The 16,757-nt window shown below is 36.9% G+C and overlaps 1 protein-coding gene across 5 annotated transcripts in view; it reads left to right on the plus strand.

The window, feature by feature from the left end:
- The first annotated feature begins 739 nt into the window (after window positions 1–739).
- CEP126 (centrosomal protein 126kDa) overlaps window positions 740–16,757 on the plus strand; it is a 54,597-nt gene continuing 38,579 nt past the window's right edge. For all 5 annotated transcript variants that reach the window (XR_001145803.1, XM_012729939.1, XM_012729940.1 and 2 more), the window contains exons 1-2: window positions 740–1,193; window positions 6,636–6,755. Coding sequence is in view for 4 of the 5 variants with exons in the window: in XM_012729939.1 (XP_012585393.1) it covers window positions 1,066–1,193; window positions 6,636–6,755 (248 nt within the window). In the remaining variant the exon portion in view is untranslated. The remainder of the gene's footprint in view (window positions 1,194–6,635; window positions 6,756–16,757) is intronic.

Genomic DNA, 16,757 nt, shown 5'->3' on the forward strand with positions numbered 1-16,757 from the left:
GACCTGACTGGAATACTATCATTTGTGTGTACTTTTACAGTGGAACCTAACAACTGCTTCAGCTTATTTTCAAATTGTCATTTGCATTGTCATAATAATGATGACTGAAAAACTGATTCACTTTCCATACCTCCTGAAACAATTTCAAAAGGATGATCTGTTTTTGGCGTATCTTCCTAGGAGATTGCAAGATTAAATCTGGCTTTCTTTCCAGGCCTCCTATGTCTTGATGGTCTATTTCCAGAATCTGGCAGCAAGGCAGGCACCATTTGGTGTCTTAGAAACGTTGGCCTTATTAATAGGGATGGGGCCAAAAGACGAACATTGTGGAGTGGATGAGAAAATTTAGAAAAAGGAAATTTCCACTTTACAAAACCTTTTTTTTTTTTTCCAAGAGAGATGGTGTTTCGGAATAGTGATGCCCCAGAAAGTCTCACAACTCAAACCCCACTGCAGGATTCGGTAGTTAGTAAGTCCTACACGGAACGATCCCTGAGGCAATCATTTCAGAATCCCCAGTTCGCCTTTATTCGGAGACTTTACGTCTTATTGTCTTCTATCGCTCGCAATACACCCACGAAAACATCCTTTCAAAAAAGGAGAGAGAATCTAAGCAGGATCCAGCGCCCAACTCACATCAGGGCTCTGCCAAAACTCAGTGTCCCAGCGGACGCCGGTTCCCACCAGCCTCAGGCCCCCGGCAGAGGCCGCCGGCGCCTCCTATTGGTTACCTCGGGAGACGCCACGCCCCCTCGCGCTCGACGCCCTGGTTTCCGTCGCGAAGGACGCGGCGTCGGTTGGTTGTCAAGATGGCGGCGGTGGCGGTGGGGTCGCTGCCGCTATCTCTTCTTTTGCGCAGCAAGGTAGTCGCCGCAGCCGCCGCCGTCGCCACCACAGTCCCCGGCGCCGCTGCGCGGGAGCCAGAGTTGTCGCGACCAACCCTTTTGCGCCCGTGACGCAGGCCCTGAGAGACAGAGTGTGGGGAGGGGCCGAGGAGGAGGAGAAAGCGGAGCTGCCATGAGGGAGGCGCTAGAGGCGAGCTTGGAGGTGGCTCAGAGGTGAAGGATGCTGGCCGGGAGGCCGGGAGCCCGGAGCGCCGTCGCGGGACTGGCCACTGAATCCTCGGACCCCCGCGACAGAGCCCTCCTCATCCCTCGTTTGAGCGGCGGGCGACAGCGACCTGGCGCTTACCTGTATCCTTCCCAGCCGCGGCTGCGGGGTAGCGGTGTACGACGCATTCTTTACCCACCTCCCTGCCCCCTTCACCCCCCCCCCCCCATTCCGTTTTCACTGACTCAGGGGCATAGAAGCGGGTCAGTCATCTTAGTGCATGTATTTGCTTCAGCAACTTTGCTCCTGAAAATTTACCATTTTATCCTAATTAATGGCCGTTTTCCCCACCACCTTGTTATCCTACCCTTATTCATCAACTTTGGTGTAAAATCATTTGCAAATTGAAAATATACTAATCATGTGTTCTGTAAGAATTGTTGCCTTGTCTTGTGGAAAACTAGCCTTTACTTCCTATTAGCTACCTCCTGATTAAGCACGTTACTCGCAGAAAATTCTACGCATAAGTAACGTGTTTTTTTGCTATCCTGAACGAGTCCATCTTGACACTTAATCTATACACCCCTAATTCATTTACCACAGCTGCTAAAGCCCTGCACAGTTGGGTGATTTGTTTTACATCTTTTGCCCAGTCTGTTGTCAGAGCGACAGCAGAGAAAAGCAGAAGCAAAGGACCAGGATGATTCTCCACTCTGGATTCTGACTTTTTCCTTAGAAGTCGTGGAGCCCACCTTGAATGCTGCTGTGGGTTGCACTATAGAAAACTGAGAGTGCAAGAGTTTTGTTTCTTCAGTGAATGATATCATGATTAGAATTTAACTTTTGTACTGTTAAAGGACTTGGTTTACAGTGATGGTGCTGTATAACCAGGAAACGGGGTGTCTTTTTTTCCAAGTTAGCCCCTTCATTTGCTTATCCTGCTTGTCTCACTTTTTCTGGGATGTTGCAATTTTTCACAGACAATATAAATTGAATGCTTGATTTTGGCTCGACTGGTCTAGGTGTTGGGGATACAACCCTAGTGAGGACGACAGGTATTTACAGAGCTTGCTTAGAGGCAAAATATTCCAACTAATCATGCTGTCCTCAAGCTTCCATTCCTTTTTTTTCTTCTTTCTTTGGCCAGTTTCTTACAGTGATAACCTGCAATAACAACTTCATCATTAACATGAACTTTGCCATGTGCCCTTTCTACTCCCCCAAACTGACCTCTTAAAAGCCTATTGTGAGTCAAATTGAATTGTTTCTGTGTGGGTTTGATTTTCTTCCCTTGATGTTGTATTTTTTTTGGACTGTCACCCTGACCCAGATTTATCTCTAACTCAGAAATTAAGGAAGCATTTGTAATTGGTTCTCTGGCAAATAATATCATTACTTCATTTTTATTAATGAATAGTAGTAGACTTAATTTTTTAAATTTTATGTGGTGTGAACATTGATGCAAAGAATTTGTACGTAGAATTTAGCAGTATATTAAATGAACAGAACCAAATGGACTTATTCCAGAATTATAATGATAGTTTCCTATAAAGAAATATAGTACAGAAACATATATAAATACTATATGTGGTTAAATATAAAAAGATGATTAAATTTAAGAAAGTTATAAATGAACATTTCAGTAGATGTCCAAGAGGATTTGATAAGATCCAACAACTTTTATAAGTGTGTGTGTATAAACTATCATTTTTCATAGTTTATGTATATTATGCTAGCATATATGTGTATATATTTAATTTATTTATATTTTATATCATTGTTCATTTTTGTACAATATTTGCTTTCTCCTTTCAGGTGTAGACCCCATAAAATCCCCACCACCAATTCACCAGGGTCCTTTCTCCTTTTTCCTCCCTGTTTTGATCCCTTTCCTGCAGAAAGTCTCTGATTTATAGTTGCCTGCTAATTTTGTTTTTTCATTTATCATTTTTCCCCGATCCCATATTTGGTCCTCCTATATTCCTCCTGTAAGTGAAACCATCGGATATTTTTCTTTCTCTTCTGACTTATTTCACTGAGTGTAATCCCTTCCAGCTCCATCAACATTACTACGAATAGCATGAGTTTGTCTTTTTGGCTGCTGAGTAGTATTCCATTGTGTATATAGAGCACATATCTTGATCCAGGTATCTATTTTTGGGTATATGGGTTGCTTCCATAGCTTACCTACTGTTAAAAGTGCTGCAGTAAACATAGTGGTGCAGTTATCCTTTTGAATTAATGTTTTTGTATCCTTTGGGTAGATTCCCAGGAGTGGAATTGCTGGGTCATATGGTAGCTACATTTTTAGCAGTTTGAGGAACCTCCCACAGCTTTCCATAGTGGTGGAACCAATTTGCATTCCCACTAGCAGTGTAGGAAAGTTCCCTTTTCAACACATCCTCACCAACATTTGCAGTTGCTAGTTTTTTAATATGTGCCTTTCTCACTGCTATAATGGTATCTCATTATGGTTTTGATTTGCATTTCCTTGATTATAAAGGATGTTTAACATTTTTTCATATGCCTGCCGGCCATTTGCATTTCCTCTTTGGAGATGTGTCTGTTTTGTTCTTCTGCCCATTTTGTGATTTTATTATTTACTTGTTTTTGTTGAGTTTTGTGAGCCCTTTGTAGATCTTTGTGATCAGTCCCTTATCAGTTGTATGGCATTCAAAAATTTTCTCCCAATCAGTAGGTGTCTCTCTGTTTTGGTTAATGTCTCTTGTGCTATACAGAGCTTTTTAGTTTGTTGTAATCACAGCTGTTTATCTTTTCATTCACGTTCTTTACTTTGGGGAATAAGTCTTTAAAGATGTTACTGAGGTACATGTCATGATTATATATTGGGATAGGGGAATTCTTTTGAACATGATAAAGGCTATGAGACAAAATTGACAGTGTTATTATGTTACTAGGTAAAAAATCTTGAGCATTTTTTGTGTGATTTAATTTGGATATTTTTTGTGTTTGTTATATTTCAAACCTTTTTTGTGTTTGTTATATTTCAAATCTTTGCATACCTTACAAAGTAGGTGCTTATATTTATTGAATGTGTGACTGAATGGAAAAACACAAAACAAATGAAAGAACTGTAGTCTTGAAATAAGCAAGTGACATGAAATTTCTACATATGATTTCCTGATATGAAAGTACTCAGGGGCCATCCAGTTTTCTGCTGAAGATGTTTTACCACTTAAGTTAGAATTTCTTGACTCTAAAACATGTAGAACCGAACTGTATAAGTTCATCTGATTAAAATTAGCTAAAGTTCTATTATTCTGATCTCTTAGATAAAAATAGAATAGCTTAATAAATAGTTATCTCAAGATAAAAATAGAATAGTTATCTCAAGATAAAAATAGTTTTTAAAAAGGTGAAAACCCACTGTCCCCTTCATACTGTATATCTTTTTGTCTCATAAATATCTCCAGTCTTTCCCTCCTTTTTCTCTTAGCACATACACTGCCTCTCTTCCATACCCAGTTTATAATCTATTCCTTTTATCTGTACACCTCTCGCTAGCACCCTTAGTTCTTTGCATGTGTTTTCTTCTGCCTCAACTATACAGTAACTAATATAGCTCTACTTCTCTACTCTTTCACTCCAATAATAAAAATATTGTCAGGAAAATCACAAAGCAGTAGACAGGCACCACAGCAGAGTGATGGTTTCGAGCCTCGCCCAAACAAGAGCTGGGCTCTCATTCTTGCGAATGCTTAATGTTCACACACACACACACACACACACACACACACACACTGACTAGACTGTCTTAACTACCTCAGAAGGCAATGAATGCCATAAACTCCTTCAAGTTCCTCCCAACAAACAAACTAACTCACATATCCTCAGTCCCTTACTCTGTCTTCTTTTTTCCAGGTTCATTGATAGCATATCACTATTACAATAGGAGTGAATTCACTTTCCTTTATGTCCATCACCTAACTCTCTTTGTAACCTCAGCTTATAAATTATCCCACCTCTTTATACAGGCCTCTCCCACTATCTGAAAACAGAACATTCCTACTTGGTGTGATTTGGTATGCTACTTTTTGAGTCTGGGAACCCTATTACCATTAATTTATATGGGGAAAAAATATTGTGTGTTTACTAACCTCCAAAAATACACTACCAAATCATACCAAGTAGCAACATTCTGCTTTCTGATATCTAGGGAAACCTGTAATTTATTTTCAACTGTGTGATGATTTTCTTTCCAGATAGAATGAACATGTTTATGTATGATATCTTTAAAATTAATAATATGAACTCTTTTAACTATGTTCTAAAATCTCCTATCTTCCAGACCTCTAAGCAGTAGTCTAAATTTTATTGACTCTACTGTGAGTTACACTTTGTACAATATTCCAAAATAAACTTGAGCTGACTGAAATTGTATGCCTATAAAATATAAGTTGGAATTGTTACAATGAAATATTTCAGAGATTATTCATTTAAAGATTAAGGACAGGGCCCTCCCTGGTGGGGCAGCAGGTTAAAGCACAACATTAAGAAGCTAAAGCTGCTTCAGCATGAATTCGATCCCTGCCCCAGAGGTGGCAGACCTCTCCTGATCTACCCGCTGCTCCCCTCAGCAGTGTACTTCATCAGTTGGCCTGTTCTGAACCCCACTCTGTCTCTGGTGAAGTCTCTCACCACTGGCCTTCCTTTAAAAAAAGGGGTAGGGGGAACCATGTGAAGTACTCTCCTCCACTCAGGAGATTTTGAAATTTGTATGTATATTTCTAATGAAGGAAATTTACATGACCCTCTTAGAAATCAATTTGTCTGCATGGCACTAGAAGTTGCAAAAATTCATACACTTTTCAGTTTCTCTACTGAACGTTTTCTCTAAGGAAATGATTCAGCAAGTTTTTATTAAATCATTGCTAGACAAATTTTAAGTACCATGCTAGCCACTGAAATTAGGGAAATGTTGAAGAGATACTGAAATCACTTCTGAAAATGCCAACTCCCACATCAGTCAAAGAGGCTTCTAACAGGAGAACTTACCTGAGATAGCCCTGACCGAATGAGTAGAGTTAGCCTTGCAGGTGCATGAGTAGATACATAATGGTATGCTACACAATGGTTCTGTTCCTCTCTATCTTAGGTCGGGTTATGTTGCTGAATGAAATTGAAACACAGGTTATAAAGTGCTTTGTATACTAGACTAAGAATTTTGGAATTTATTATGTAAATTTAGTGTTTTTTGAGAAGAGCAAAGACTGAAAAATCCAATTGTGTGCATTTCTTAAAAAAAAAACAAAATAAAAAACCACCTGTGGATTCTCACAGTTCTGTGGTTGTGTGAAGTTTCATAATGAATGGAAAGCTAAATAGTCTTGACTAAGTTCACACTGTTTGAAATAACCTTTTTTTTTTTTTCAGGGAAAATGAGTTACTTCTTAAGTCATTTTTTTTTTAAACATAAAACGTTGCCTGTCATATGATACCATTAATGTGTGTACATTCTAGTTGTTCTACAAAAATATCATTACATCATTTATATGAGGCAGTGATAATATGATAGCAATCATCCACTAGAGACCTTTAAGGCCCTTAACTTTATGTAATATTAGAGATATGAAAATCCACCTGGACAAAAATTTAGAAGAAGAACGCCAAATATTATTGCAGCAACAAAAAATATGTCGAAATCGAGCACGTAAATATTTTGTGGAGTCAAATCGGAGAAAAAAGTAAGTGCATTTTGTTAAGTGTATAAATACAGAATCATTAATAATTACTACTTACTCTACTTTGGGTCATTTTTACAAACTTTAGTCATGACAGTGCTTTATCTATAAAACACTGTTCAAGATTTGTATGACTTTGTAAATGTTATTATTGGGGGTTTTTTGCCTAAAGCATAAAGATAATGGTGTGTTTAACATCTAACACCACCACTATGATCATAGTAGTCTTTTCTTGTCAGAGAACTTATTATATTGTCATAAAATCTTCTTAAAATGACTAAAATGCTTTGTTTTCATCATTCCATGATAAATTTAAAAATTACCAATGGTGTTTAGTATAATTTGATTTTAGTTTATTATTAACTTACATGCTTTTTATATAATTATACCCTCTTACATCTGATCTGAAAAGTGGGGCAAAATATGGATAATGGTGGAAATGTGATTTTAAAAATTCAAAAATTACTGTCATTAAGAATCTTCTTGTTAAACTGGAAATAAAGTAAAAATGAAAACTGCTTGAATTTTTCAAGATATGTTTGAATTACCAGACTATCTTAAGAAGTTGTGCTGCTTTTAATTGTTGTTTCTGCTACCTTGTCCATATTTCTACAACACAAGAATAGCAGGAAATCCCTAGAGTTTATTAACTACATCATTGGGCATATGTTGAAAATCCCATTTGGGGAGTACAAAATTGTTTACCTGTAATTTTTCTCTGACATTATATCTGTCTTTAGATTAACTCTTTCATTGACTGGTGTGGTTGAAATTATTTGTTTTGTATTTGTGTATTCCTGTTTTTCTTCTACCATTTCTAATATGAATAATAGTTATGTAATAGGTGATGAATAAAATAAATAATCAGACTGTGCCAAGGGTCAGGATGGGTCAGAATGTAGCATGCCTCAGGGTGGGCTCTATCCCAGGCCCTGGAGGTGGCAGACCTCTCCTGACCTACGCCGTTGCTCCCCTCAGCAGTGTACTATGTACATCTGCCAGTTCTGCTCCCCATTCTCTCTCTGGTGAAGCCTTTCATCTCCCCGTAACTCTGGCTTGTACCTCAATTCTGTATGCATAAATAAATATATCTTTAAAAATAATAATCATGTTGAAAAAGTCATGACTTTAGATTCAAAGATCTACCTTTAAATTCTTGCTCTGTAATTTATAGTAAGTTATTTAATCTTTGAGGCTTAGTTTCTCATCTGTGATTGGAACAGTATTTATTTCAAGAGAGTGTTATATAGAGCAATATAATATTAAGGAGGCTTATTTGATAATACATGTAGGAATATTTATCACAATGTCTGGCACCTAGTACTCCTTACTTATTTAGTTTATTTGGTTGTTTAATATTTGCCAATCGTGTGGTTTATAATAATTGGCTTGCTCTGTGAGATGGTAAGCTTTATATCTGCAGTTTGATTCTTAAAGTTCCTACCTGTCTTTTCATCAGAATTCTGATCTAGAAAATATAGAAGAGAAATTTTGATTTAAAATTCTAGAATGCAGAACATTTTCCAATATAAGCTTATTATGTTTTATTTTTCTGTTACCCTACAGTGCTAAGAAACAAATTTTTTTTTCAATACTATCTATCTCTGAATTTCACCTAAGAGAAAAAGAATACAAAATTATATGTGAATGAATTTCAGACTATGTCTATCATGGCCTTTTTTTTTTTTTGGTCTTTATTCATTTTTGCTTTATATTGTCTCAGTTTATGCTTTCCATTCACTGACATTATGAGCACAGAGTTGTATTTTTTTCCCTACAAGTGGAGACAGTCTTCTTTCACTAAAATGGAAGTAGTCACCTTCCACCATTTTTCAGTTATACTCAGATAGTCCATGCTGGGTCCTAAGTGGAACTCAAAGGAAAATAGCACCAAAGGAAAGAGCACCAAGTGCTCTTTATTTCCATAAAGGGCTTAAAATTACAGATATTTTTAATCCATTCATGATTATTAACCATGACTGTCCTCTAATACTATCTTGAAGGAATTTTTTAGTGTTATGTGTGTGTGTGTGCCTGAATTGGCCAGGTCAGCATTTGAAGCACTGTAATATTGATTTAGTCTTTACAGCAGCAATCACACTATTACCTACTATATATTTTAGCATTTTGATGAGCTGGACACTGTACTGGATGCTTTACATAGTTCCCACCACCATCTTATACTTTCCCTTGTCCTTTCCCTCTCCCTTCCCTCAACCTCAGAAACTTCACTGTGTTTATTGATGCCCACTAATTTTTGAGGTATTTTAAACTCTGAACCCTTTGCATGTAAAAGTCCAGTATTTCTTTTTATCATTCTGACTTGCTTTACTACACATAAGTATATCAAACACCCTTCATTTTGAAAATGGCTGTATTTAATCTTTCCTGTGACTGAATAGTTTTTAGTATGGTATAGTGTAGATATAGTGTAAATAGGTCGCAGATTCTTGCTCCAGTTGTCTGTTGATGGACATTTAATCTGCTTCCATGTCCTAGCTAGTGTAGATAGTGCTGCAATAAATACTGTTAAGCACATAATTTCTTGTGTTGATGATTTTATGTTCTTTGGACAGATGTCCAAGAGTGGGGTTTGTATTTCTATTTTTAGTGTTTTAAGGTAATCCAGATCACTTTCCAAAATGTTTACACTCTGTATTCCCACCAACAGTGTAATAGTTTCTTCACATCCTCCTCAGAATTTCTTGTTGGGTGCCTTGTAAATATGTGCCATTCTCACAGATGTGAAGTCATACCTCATTGTAATTTTAACCTGCATCTCTCATTGGAAGCAGTAATGAACTTTTTTTTTTCATTGGCCTTTTGGATGTCCTCTTTGGTGAAGAATTACCATCTTGTATTTTCTTTCCTGTATAAAAGCTTTTTTTTAAAATTTATTTTATTCATATAGAACTGGGGTACAGGCCAGAGATGCAGAGGGTGAGAGGATTCACCAGAGACAGAGCAGGGAGCAGAACAGGCAGATCGATGAAGTACACTGCTGAGAGGAGCAGCTGGCGGGTCAGGAGAGGTCTGCCACACCATGTGGATCTCCTCGGGGCAGGCGGAAATCGAACTCATGTGCAAGTGGCTTAAGATTCTTAGTGCTGTGCTTTGACCTGCTGCGCCACCAGGGAGGGCCCATGTATAAAAGCTTTTTAACTTGTTTATTTTTGTTTTTCCCTTGCCTTAGTTGAGTCATCAAAACATCTTTATCAGTGATATCATGGAATGCTTCATCATTGTTTTCTTCTAAATATATTATTGTTGCAGGCCTTATATCTAAATCTTTATTTCAGTTAGAGTTTATTTATGTCTATGGCATTAACAACTGACCCAACTTAATTATTTTATGTGTGACTTTCCAATTATACCAATACCATGTATGTCCTCTCCACATTGTATGATGATAGCTACTTTGTCCTCATATTTTATAATGATACATGCTCAGGTTTACTTCTGGGCTTTTCAATTCTGTTCTGTTGATTCATTGTATCTATTTTTGCACCAAATCCATATTGGTTTTAGTGCTGCTGCTTTATAGTAGCTTGATATCAGGTAACCATGATACCTCCATTTCTCTCCTTTTTTCTCAAGATTGTTTTTACAATTCTAGGCTTTTTGTGGTTCCATGTAAATTTCAACACTTTTTTATTCTATTTCTTTGAAAAATATTGCTTGTATTTGGGTGAGGATTATGTTAATTAATTTTGCTTATTACTTTAGCTAAGGTAGTCACCTTAATTATATTGATTCTCCCTGTCCACATGGGATAACCTTCCTTCCCCTTATGTTGCTGTTCAAGTGCTTTAATGGCATTTTGTAATTCTCATTAGTCGATCTTTTACCTCCTTAGTACTGGATTAAATCTGAGCTATTTAGTTCTTTTTGAAGCAATTATAAATGGAGCTTTTTCTTAATTTCTGTCTTGTTTGTTGTTTATAAAAAGGCATGGTTTTCATATGTTGATTTTGTAACATATCACTTTGCTGTATTTATTGTTCCTAATAACTGATGACATCTCTAGGGTTTCTATATACAATATTTCACCTGTGAATAGTGATCATTTCATTTATTTTCCAGCTTGGCCTTCTTTATTTCCTGTTTTGTCTGACAGTGCTGATCAAAACCTAAGTTAAACAGAAATGGTGGCGCTTTCAGTTTTTCACCATTAGGTATTATATTGACTTGATTTTTGGCTCTTACTATGTAGAGGTAGGTTTCTTCTATTCCCATCTTGTTTAGAGTTGTTATCACAAATAGGTGGTAAATCTTAGAAATGCTTTTTCAGCATCTATTGATGTTGTCTGTGATACTTTTGTAGTGATGTATAACGCTGGTGATTTATGTATATTAAACCACCCTTGCATCCCTGAGATAAATTCCACTTGATCATGGTGTATAATTTTTGTGATATAATGTTGAATTTAATTTGCTAATATTTTGTTGAAGATTTTTGTTTCAGTATTCATCAGAAATAATAGTCTAGAATTTCCTTGTGCTGTCTTTTCTTGCTTAAGTATTAGGGCAATGTTGGCTTTTTAAAGTATATTAGGGAATATTAGTCTCTAGCTTTGAGTCTATGCTTGTCTTTGTTGATATGGTGGGTTTCTTGTTAATAACAGACAGTTGAAACCCATTCATCTGCTCTACACCTTTTGACTGGTGAATTCACAATTTATTCATAATTATTTTTAAAAACTGAAAGGAATTAGGATATTTGCAAATTGTCTGACTACTTAAAATGTTGTCATAGAGGACATCCATTTATTCACTCAACAAAGATTTACTGGGAAACCTCAAGATTTCAAGTACTTGTGGATAAAAATTAAAATGCATGATTCCTGCCCTCAAGTTACTAATAGTGAAGTAATAAAAGATGAGTGTTCTGTCCAGTAAATACTATGGTAGACTAACTGATGAGGTATTATACATGCACATCTCATAGTACTACAGAATAAGAAAGAATTTCTTAAGGGAGTCTTGCTATATAACCAGGAGTTAGCCAGGGAACATGAAGGGGGAAGGTGTTTTAAACAAGGACAATAATAGGTGAACAATCTTAATGTTATTAAATATAAGACAAAAGTTACGTGTGATTTATACTCAGGAAAATATGGAATAGTGTCAGGAGCTGAATCTATAGAGTTGCTAAGAGATATTTCATAACATAACTTTTGTGCTAAAGAAATCAAGCCCTAATTTAACACTGACGCTGAAGCTATTAAAAGATTAAAATCAAAAAAGTGTCATGATTAGATTTATATTTTAGCTCATTATATAGCAAAGGAATAGAGAATGAATTGAGGGCACAGACTGTAAGTAGAGAGCAAGTGGAATGCTGTTACATGGAGCTAAACAGGGAATGTGTGTGATTGGGATTAAATAGGGTAGATAGGAATCAAAGATCAATTATGGGTGGTACATTAGGAACATTGTTAGAAATGGACTATCTGTAGATGATGCAAACTTTAATTTAACCTCTTTAGTAGAAATCTTTCTAAATGACAATGAACATTTCTTTAAAGTTTATACAGATTTTGATGAGTGTGGCTTGAACTTCATGTCCAGGCATTATGTTGAGCATCAAATGTTCTACTCTGTTATTACTCTATTGCCCTTTATTTAACTGACAGCAGTAGGCCTTAAAAGTAAACTTGGTGAGTTTTTCTATCAAACTCTCTTCTTCACTATGAACTATAATTTCCTTTAATTAAAGTCTTTATTTTGTGGATTATCTACCTACCTACCTATCTATCTATCCATCTATCTATCTCAAAATTGTAAGACAATACTAGAGATCCTATAACACCTTTTACTGTTTTTCCCCAGTGATAACATCTTGAAAAATTGTAGTTCAGGCTCAAAACAACATTTAGACAGGTCAAGACACAGAACATTTCCATCACCACATAGGTTGATCTTTTATAGCTACATCTACTTTCCTCCCACACCCACTGCTTAGAAATTACTAATCTCTTTTCATTTCTACATTTTTTTTTCCACTTCTAGAGTGTTATATAATGGAGATTATACTGATGTGACATATCAGGACTGGCTTTTTTTTCACTGAGCACAATTCTCTGGGTTTCATCCAGGTTTGTTTGCATCATTGGTTCACTCCTTTTTTTTGCTGAGCACTGTCCCATGACATGGATGCACTTGGGTTTGTTTAACCACTCACTAGTGAGGAAATTCTGGGTAATTTCAATTTGGGGTTACTGTGTTTAAAGCTGTTACAAGGATTACAGTATAGGTATTTGTTTGAACATTAGCTTTTATTTTTCTGGGAGAAATGACCAATACAATCACTGGGTCATTATATGGTTTTACGTTTAGTGTTTTAAGAAACTTTCAATTGTTTTTCATATCCTCACGATATGAAAGGGTAATTCATATCCTCACGAGTGGAGGTAGTGGTGCTAGTTTCATTTTTATTTCAAACATTCTTATAGTTATATAGTAATGTTTCTTTGTGATATTAATTTTCATGTCTAACAGCTAATGATGCAGCATGTGTTTTCTTGTGTTTATTTTCCATCTGCCTATCTTCTTTAATGAAATTTCTCTTAATGGCTTTGTTTTCTTACTAGATTAATTTTCATGAAGTCCAGTTTGTCAGCTTTTTTCTCATGGGTTGTACATTTGATGTCAAGTCTAAAAACTTTGCTTAGCCCTAGATCCTGAAGATTTTCTCCTGTTTTTCTAAAAGTTTTATAGTTTTATTAACTCTTTATAATTTGTGGTTTTAATAACTGGGCCTTCTAATATAAACCGTGAGACTTAGGTCAATATATTTTTTTTTTAAAGATTTATTTATTTGTTCACACAAAACTGGGGTACAGGCCAGAGGCTCAGGGGTGGCGAGAGGCTTCACCAGAGACAGAGTGGGGAACAGAACAGGCAGATCTACGAAGTACACTGCTGAGGGGAGCAGCAGGCGGGTCAGGAGAGGTCTGCCACGCCATGTGGTCACCTCCGGGGCAGGCGGGAATCGAACTCATGTGGAAGTGGCTTTAGCTTCTCAGTGCTGTGCTTTAACCCGCTGCGCCACCAGGGAGGGCCCAATATATATTTTTTTAAAAAAAAACTATCCTTATTTCACGAGTTGTTTTTTCACCCTTGTCCGAAAAAATGAGCATATTTGTAGTCTACTTTTAGGTTTTCTATTCTATTAGTCTATATGTATATCCTTCCATGCATCGTATCAATATCACAAACTTAACAAATTTGATTAGTATACTCTAGAAATGGTGCTGAGAGAATTGACATGTTTTGTATGTTGGCCCTCCTAATAAATTCACTGAGTTTTTTAAAATTTCAATTGTATTTTTCTTAGTGAAATTTTTCATTTGGCTCTTCTTTATATCTTCTGTTTTTTTTTAGTTTCCTAATTTTAAAATTTGCAAACATTAAAATAATTGCAAAATGAAGCATTTTATTGTACTGTTTTAATGTCTTTATCAAATAGTTCAACACTCTGTTATCTTCATGTTGGCATCTATGTACTGTCTTTTTCATTCAGTTGTATATCTTCCAAGTTCTTGGAATGCCAAGTGATTTTTTTTTTTTTTTGAAACTTGAATATTTAAATATTGTGTTGTGAAACTCAGGGCCTTACTTAAACTTTCAGCTTTAACTGACTCTGGCATTACTGTGCTGGCAGGAAAAGGGAGTAGGAGAGAGAAATACACCTCAGTACTGACTAATGGAGGTGGAAGTATAGATTTACTACTCAACCTCTGTTGAATCAGGTTTGTGGTGGGGCAGGTTATTCTGCTGGACATAGTGAGTGCACCAGCTTCTCAAAAGGTCTCCATTGAGGCCATAGTGGGAGTGACACCACTACTGTGGGGTGGTGGGGTGTCAGACCAGCTCTGGTGAACAGGGTTGAGGAAAGGGAATGAAAGAATTAGAAATAAAAAAAAAACCTGACAGGCAGAAAATAGGGTTTCAGAGAAGTGGGACCCAGGGGCTTCAAGATCTCTCTTTTCAGGCTCAAGCATCCCAAGTGCCCAATGTAACTTTTTTTTTTTTAAGATTTATTTATTTATGCGTACAGAGCTGAGATACAGGCCAGAGGTACAGGGGAGGTGAGAGGATTCACCAGATACAGACTGAGGAGCAGAACAGTCCAACTGACAACATGCATTGCTGAGGGGAATAGCAGACGGGTCAGAAGAGGTCTGCCGCGCCATGTGGATCAACTCTGGGGTGGGGATTGAACTCATGCTGAAGTGGCTTTAGCTTCTTAGTGCTGTGCTTTAACCCGCTGTGCCACCAGAGAGGAGGGCCCATAACTTTTTTCTTTTTAATAATATAATAATTTATTTTTACATCATTTTGTGCCTTTTTCCATCTCATAACTTATTTTTATTGATACAAACCACCCTCCTCTCCTCCTCGTTAATTACAAGACAATCATTTTTTAGCATTTAGCCTTGTTGGGGCACACATTTACCACCAAGGTTTTGTATTATCAGGTCTATTCCACTCCCTTTTTAATCTTGCCTTAGCTTTGCTGACACAAGGACATCAAGGTCTGGACACAGACTAGTCTTTTAGCCCACGTTGACCAGTCTTCACAACATTGACATTTTCCATTTACCTGTCTCAATACCTCATGTTTTAGGGGTCTCCAACAGTTGCAAAAATCTCTCTTTACAGGCCTCTTCAGATGCCACCCAACCAAGAATTGCACTGAATATAGAATCAAAACATTCATTTATGATAAAAACCCTCAAAAAACAAAATGGAACATTCTGAACAGGGTAAATGCCGTATGTGACAGAACCACAGTCAACATCATACTCAGTGGTCAAAGACTGAAAGCTTTTCTTATGGTAAAGATAAGGATGTATACAATGCTACATTCATCATAGTTTTGAAAGTTCTAACTAGAGCAATCAGTCAAGAGAAAGATATAAAATTATTCAAACTGAGAGAAATGAAACTATGACATGGTAATATACAATATACATGGAAAACCTTAAAGACTCCACTAAACTAAGTAAAATAATAAATAAAGGGGTAGGTTGGACATTAATCTGCAGTAATCAGTTTTATATATAAGCAACAAATTAGTAGAGGAAGAATAAAAAAGCTATTATAATAAGAATTAAAAACCTCATAGAAAACAAGAGGTTAGGAATTTATACAATGAAAATTATAAGACATTGTTAAAAGAAATAAAAGGAAAAAATGAAAAGATATTCCCTACACTTAGATTAGAAGAATTAGCATTGCTAAAATGGTCATCCCACCCAAGCAATGTATAGACTCAATATAATCCCTGTTGAGTATTTAATGGTATTTTTTGAAGAATAAGCAATAATGAAACTCATATGGAACTACAAAAGATGCTGAGTAACAAAACAATCCTGGCAAAAAGAGAAAGAGTAGTGATATAATATGCCCAGGCTTCAAACAATATCAAAAGCTATGATAGTTAAAACAGTATGATACTAGAACAAACATACACACACAGACCAATGCAATAGAATTGAACATTCAGAAATAAATTCACACATCTGTGGACAACTAATATGACCAAAGAGGGCCCTCCCTGGTGGTGCAAAGGATTAGAAAGCAGTACTGCAAGCTGGCTGCAGACACTTCAGTGCAAGTTCGATACTCAGTCCCAGAGGTGATCTACATGGCATGGCAGACCTCTCCTGACCACCTGCTGCTCCCTTCAGATCCCTTCACTGATCTGCCTGTTTCTGCTTACCACTCTGTCTCTGGTGAATCCTCTCACCACTCCTGCACCTCTGGCTTGCTCCCAGTTCTGTGTGAATAAATAAATCTTTTTTTAAAAAAGTTATGATCAGGCCTTCCCTGGTGGCGCAGCAGGTTAAAGCACAGCACTGAGAATCTGAAGCCACTTCCCCATGAGTACGATTCCTGTCTGCCGCCTGCCTCGGAGGAGACCACATGGCGAGCCAGACCTCTCCTGACCTGCCCGCTGCTTCCCTCAGCAGTGTACTTCGTCGATCTGCCTGTTCT

The sequence above is a fragment of the Condylura cristata genome, unplaced genomic scaffold (genome assembly GCF_000260355.1).
Source record: "Condylura cristata isolate star-nosed mole 26May11 unplaced genomic scaffold, ConCri1.0 scaffold00025, whole genome shotgun sequence".
NCBI classification, from domain to species: domain Eukaryota; kingdom Metazoa; phylum Chordata; class Mammalia; order Eulipotyphla; family Talpidae; genus Condylura; species Condylura cristata.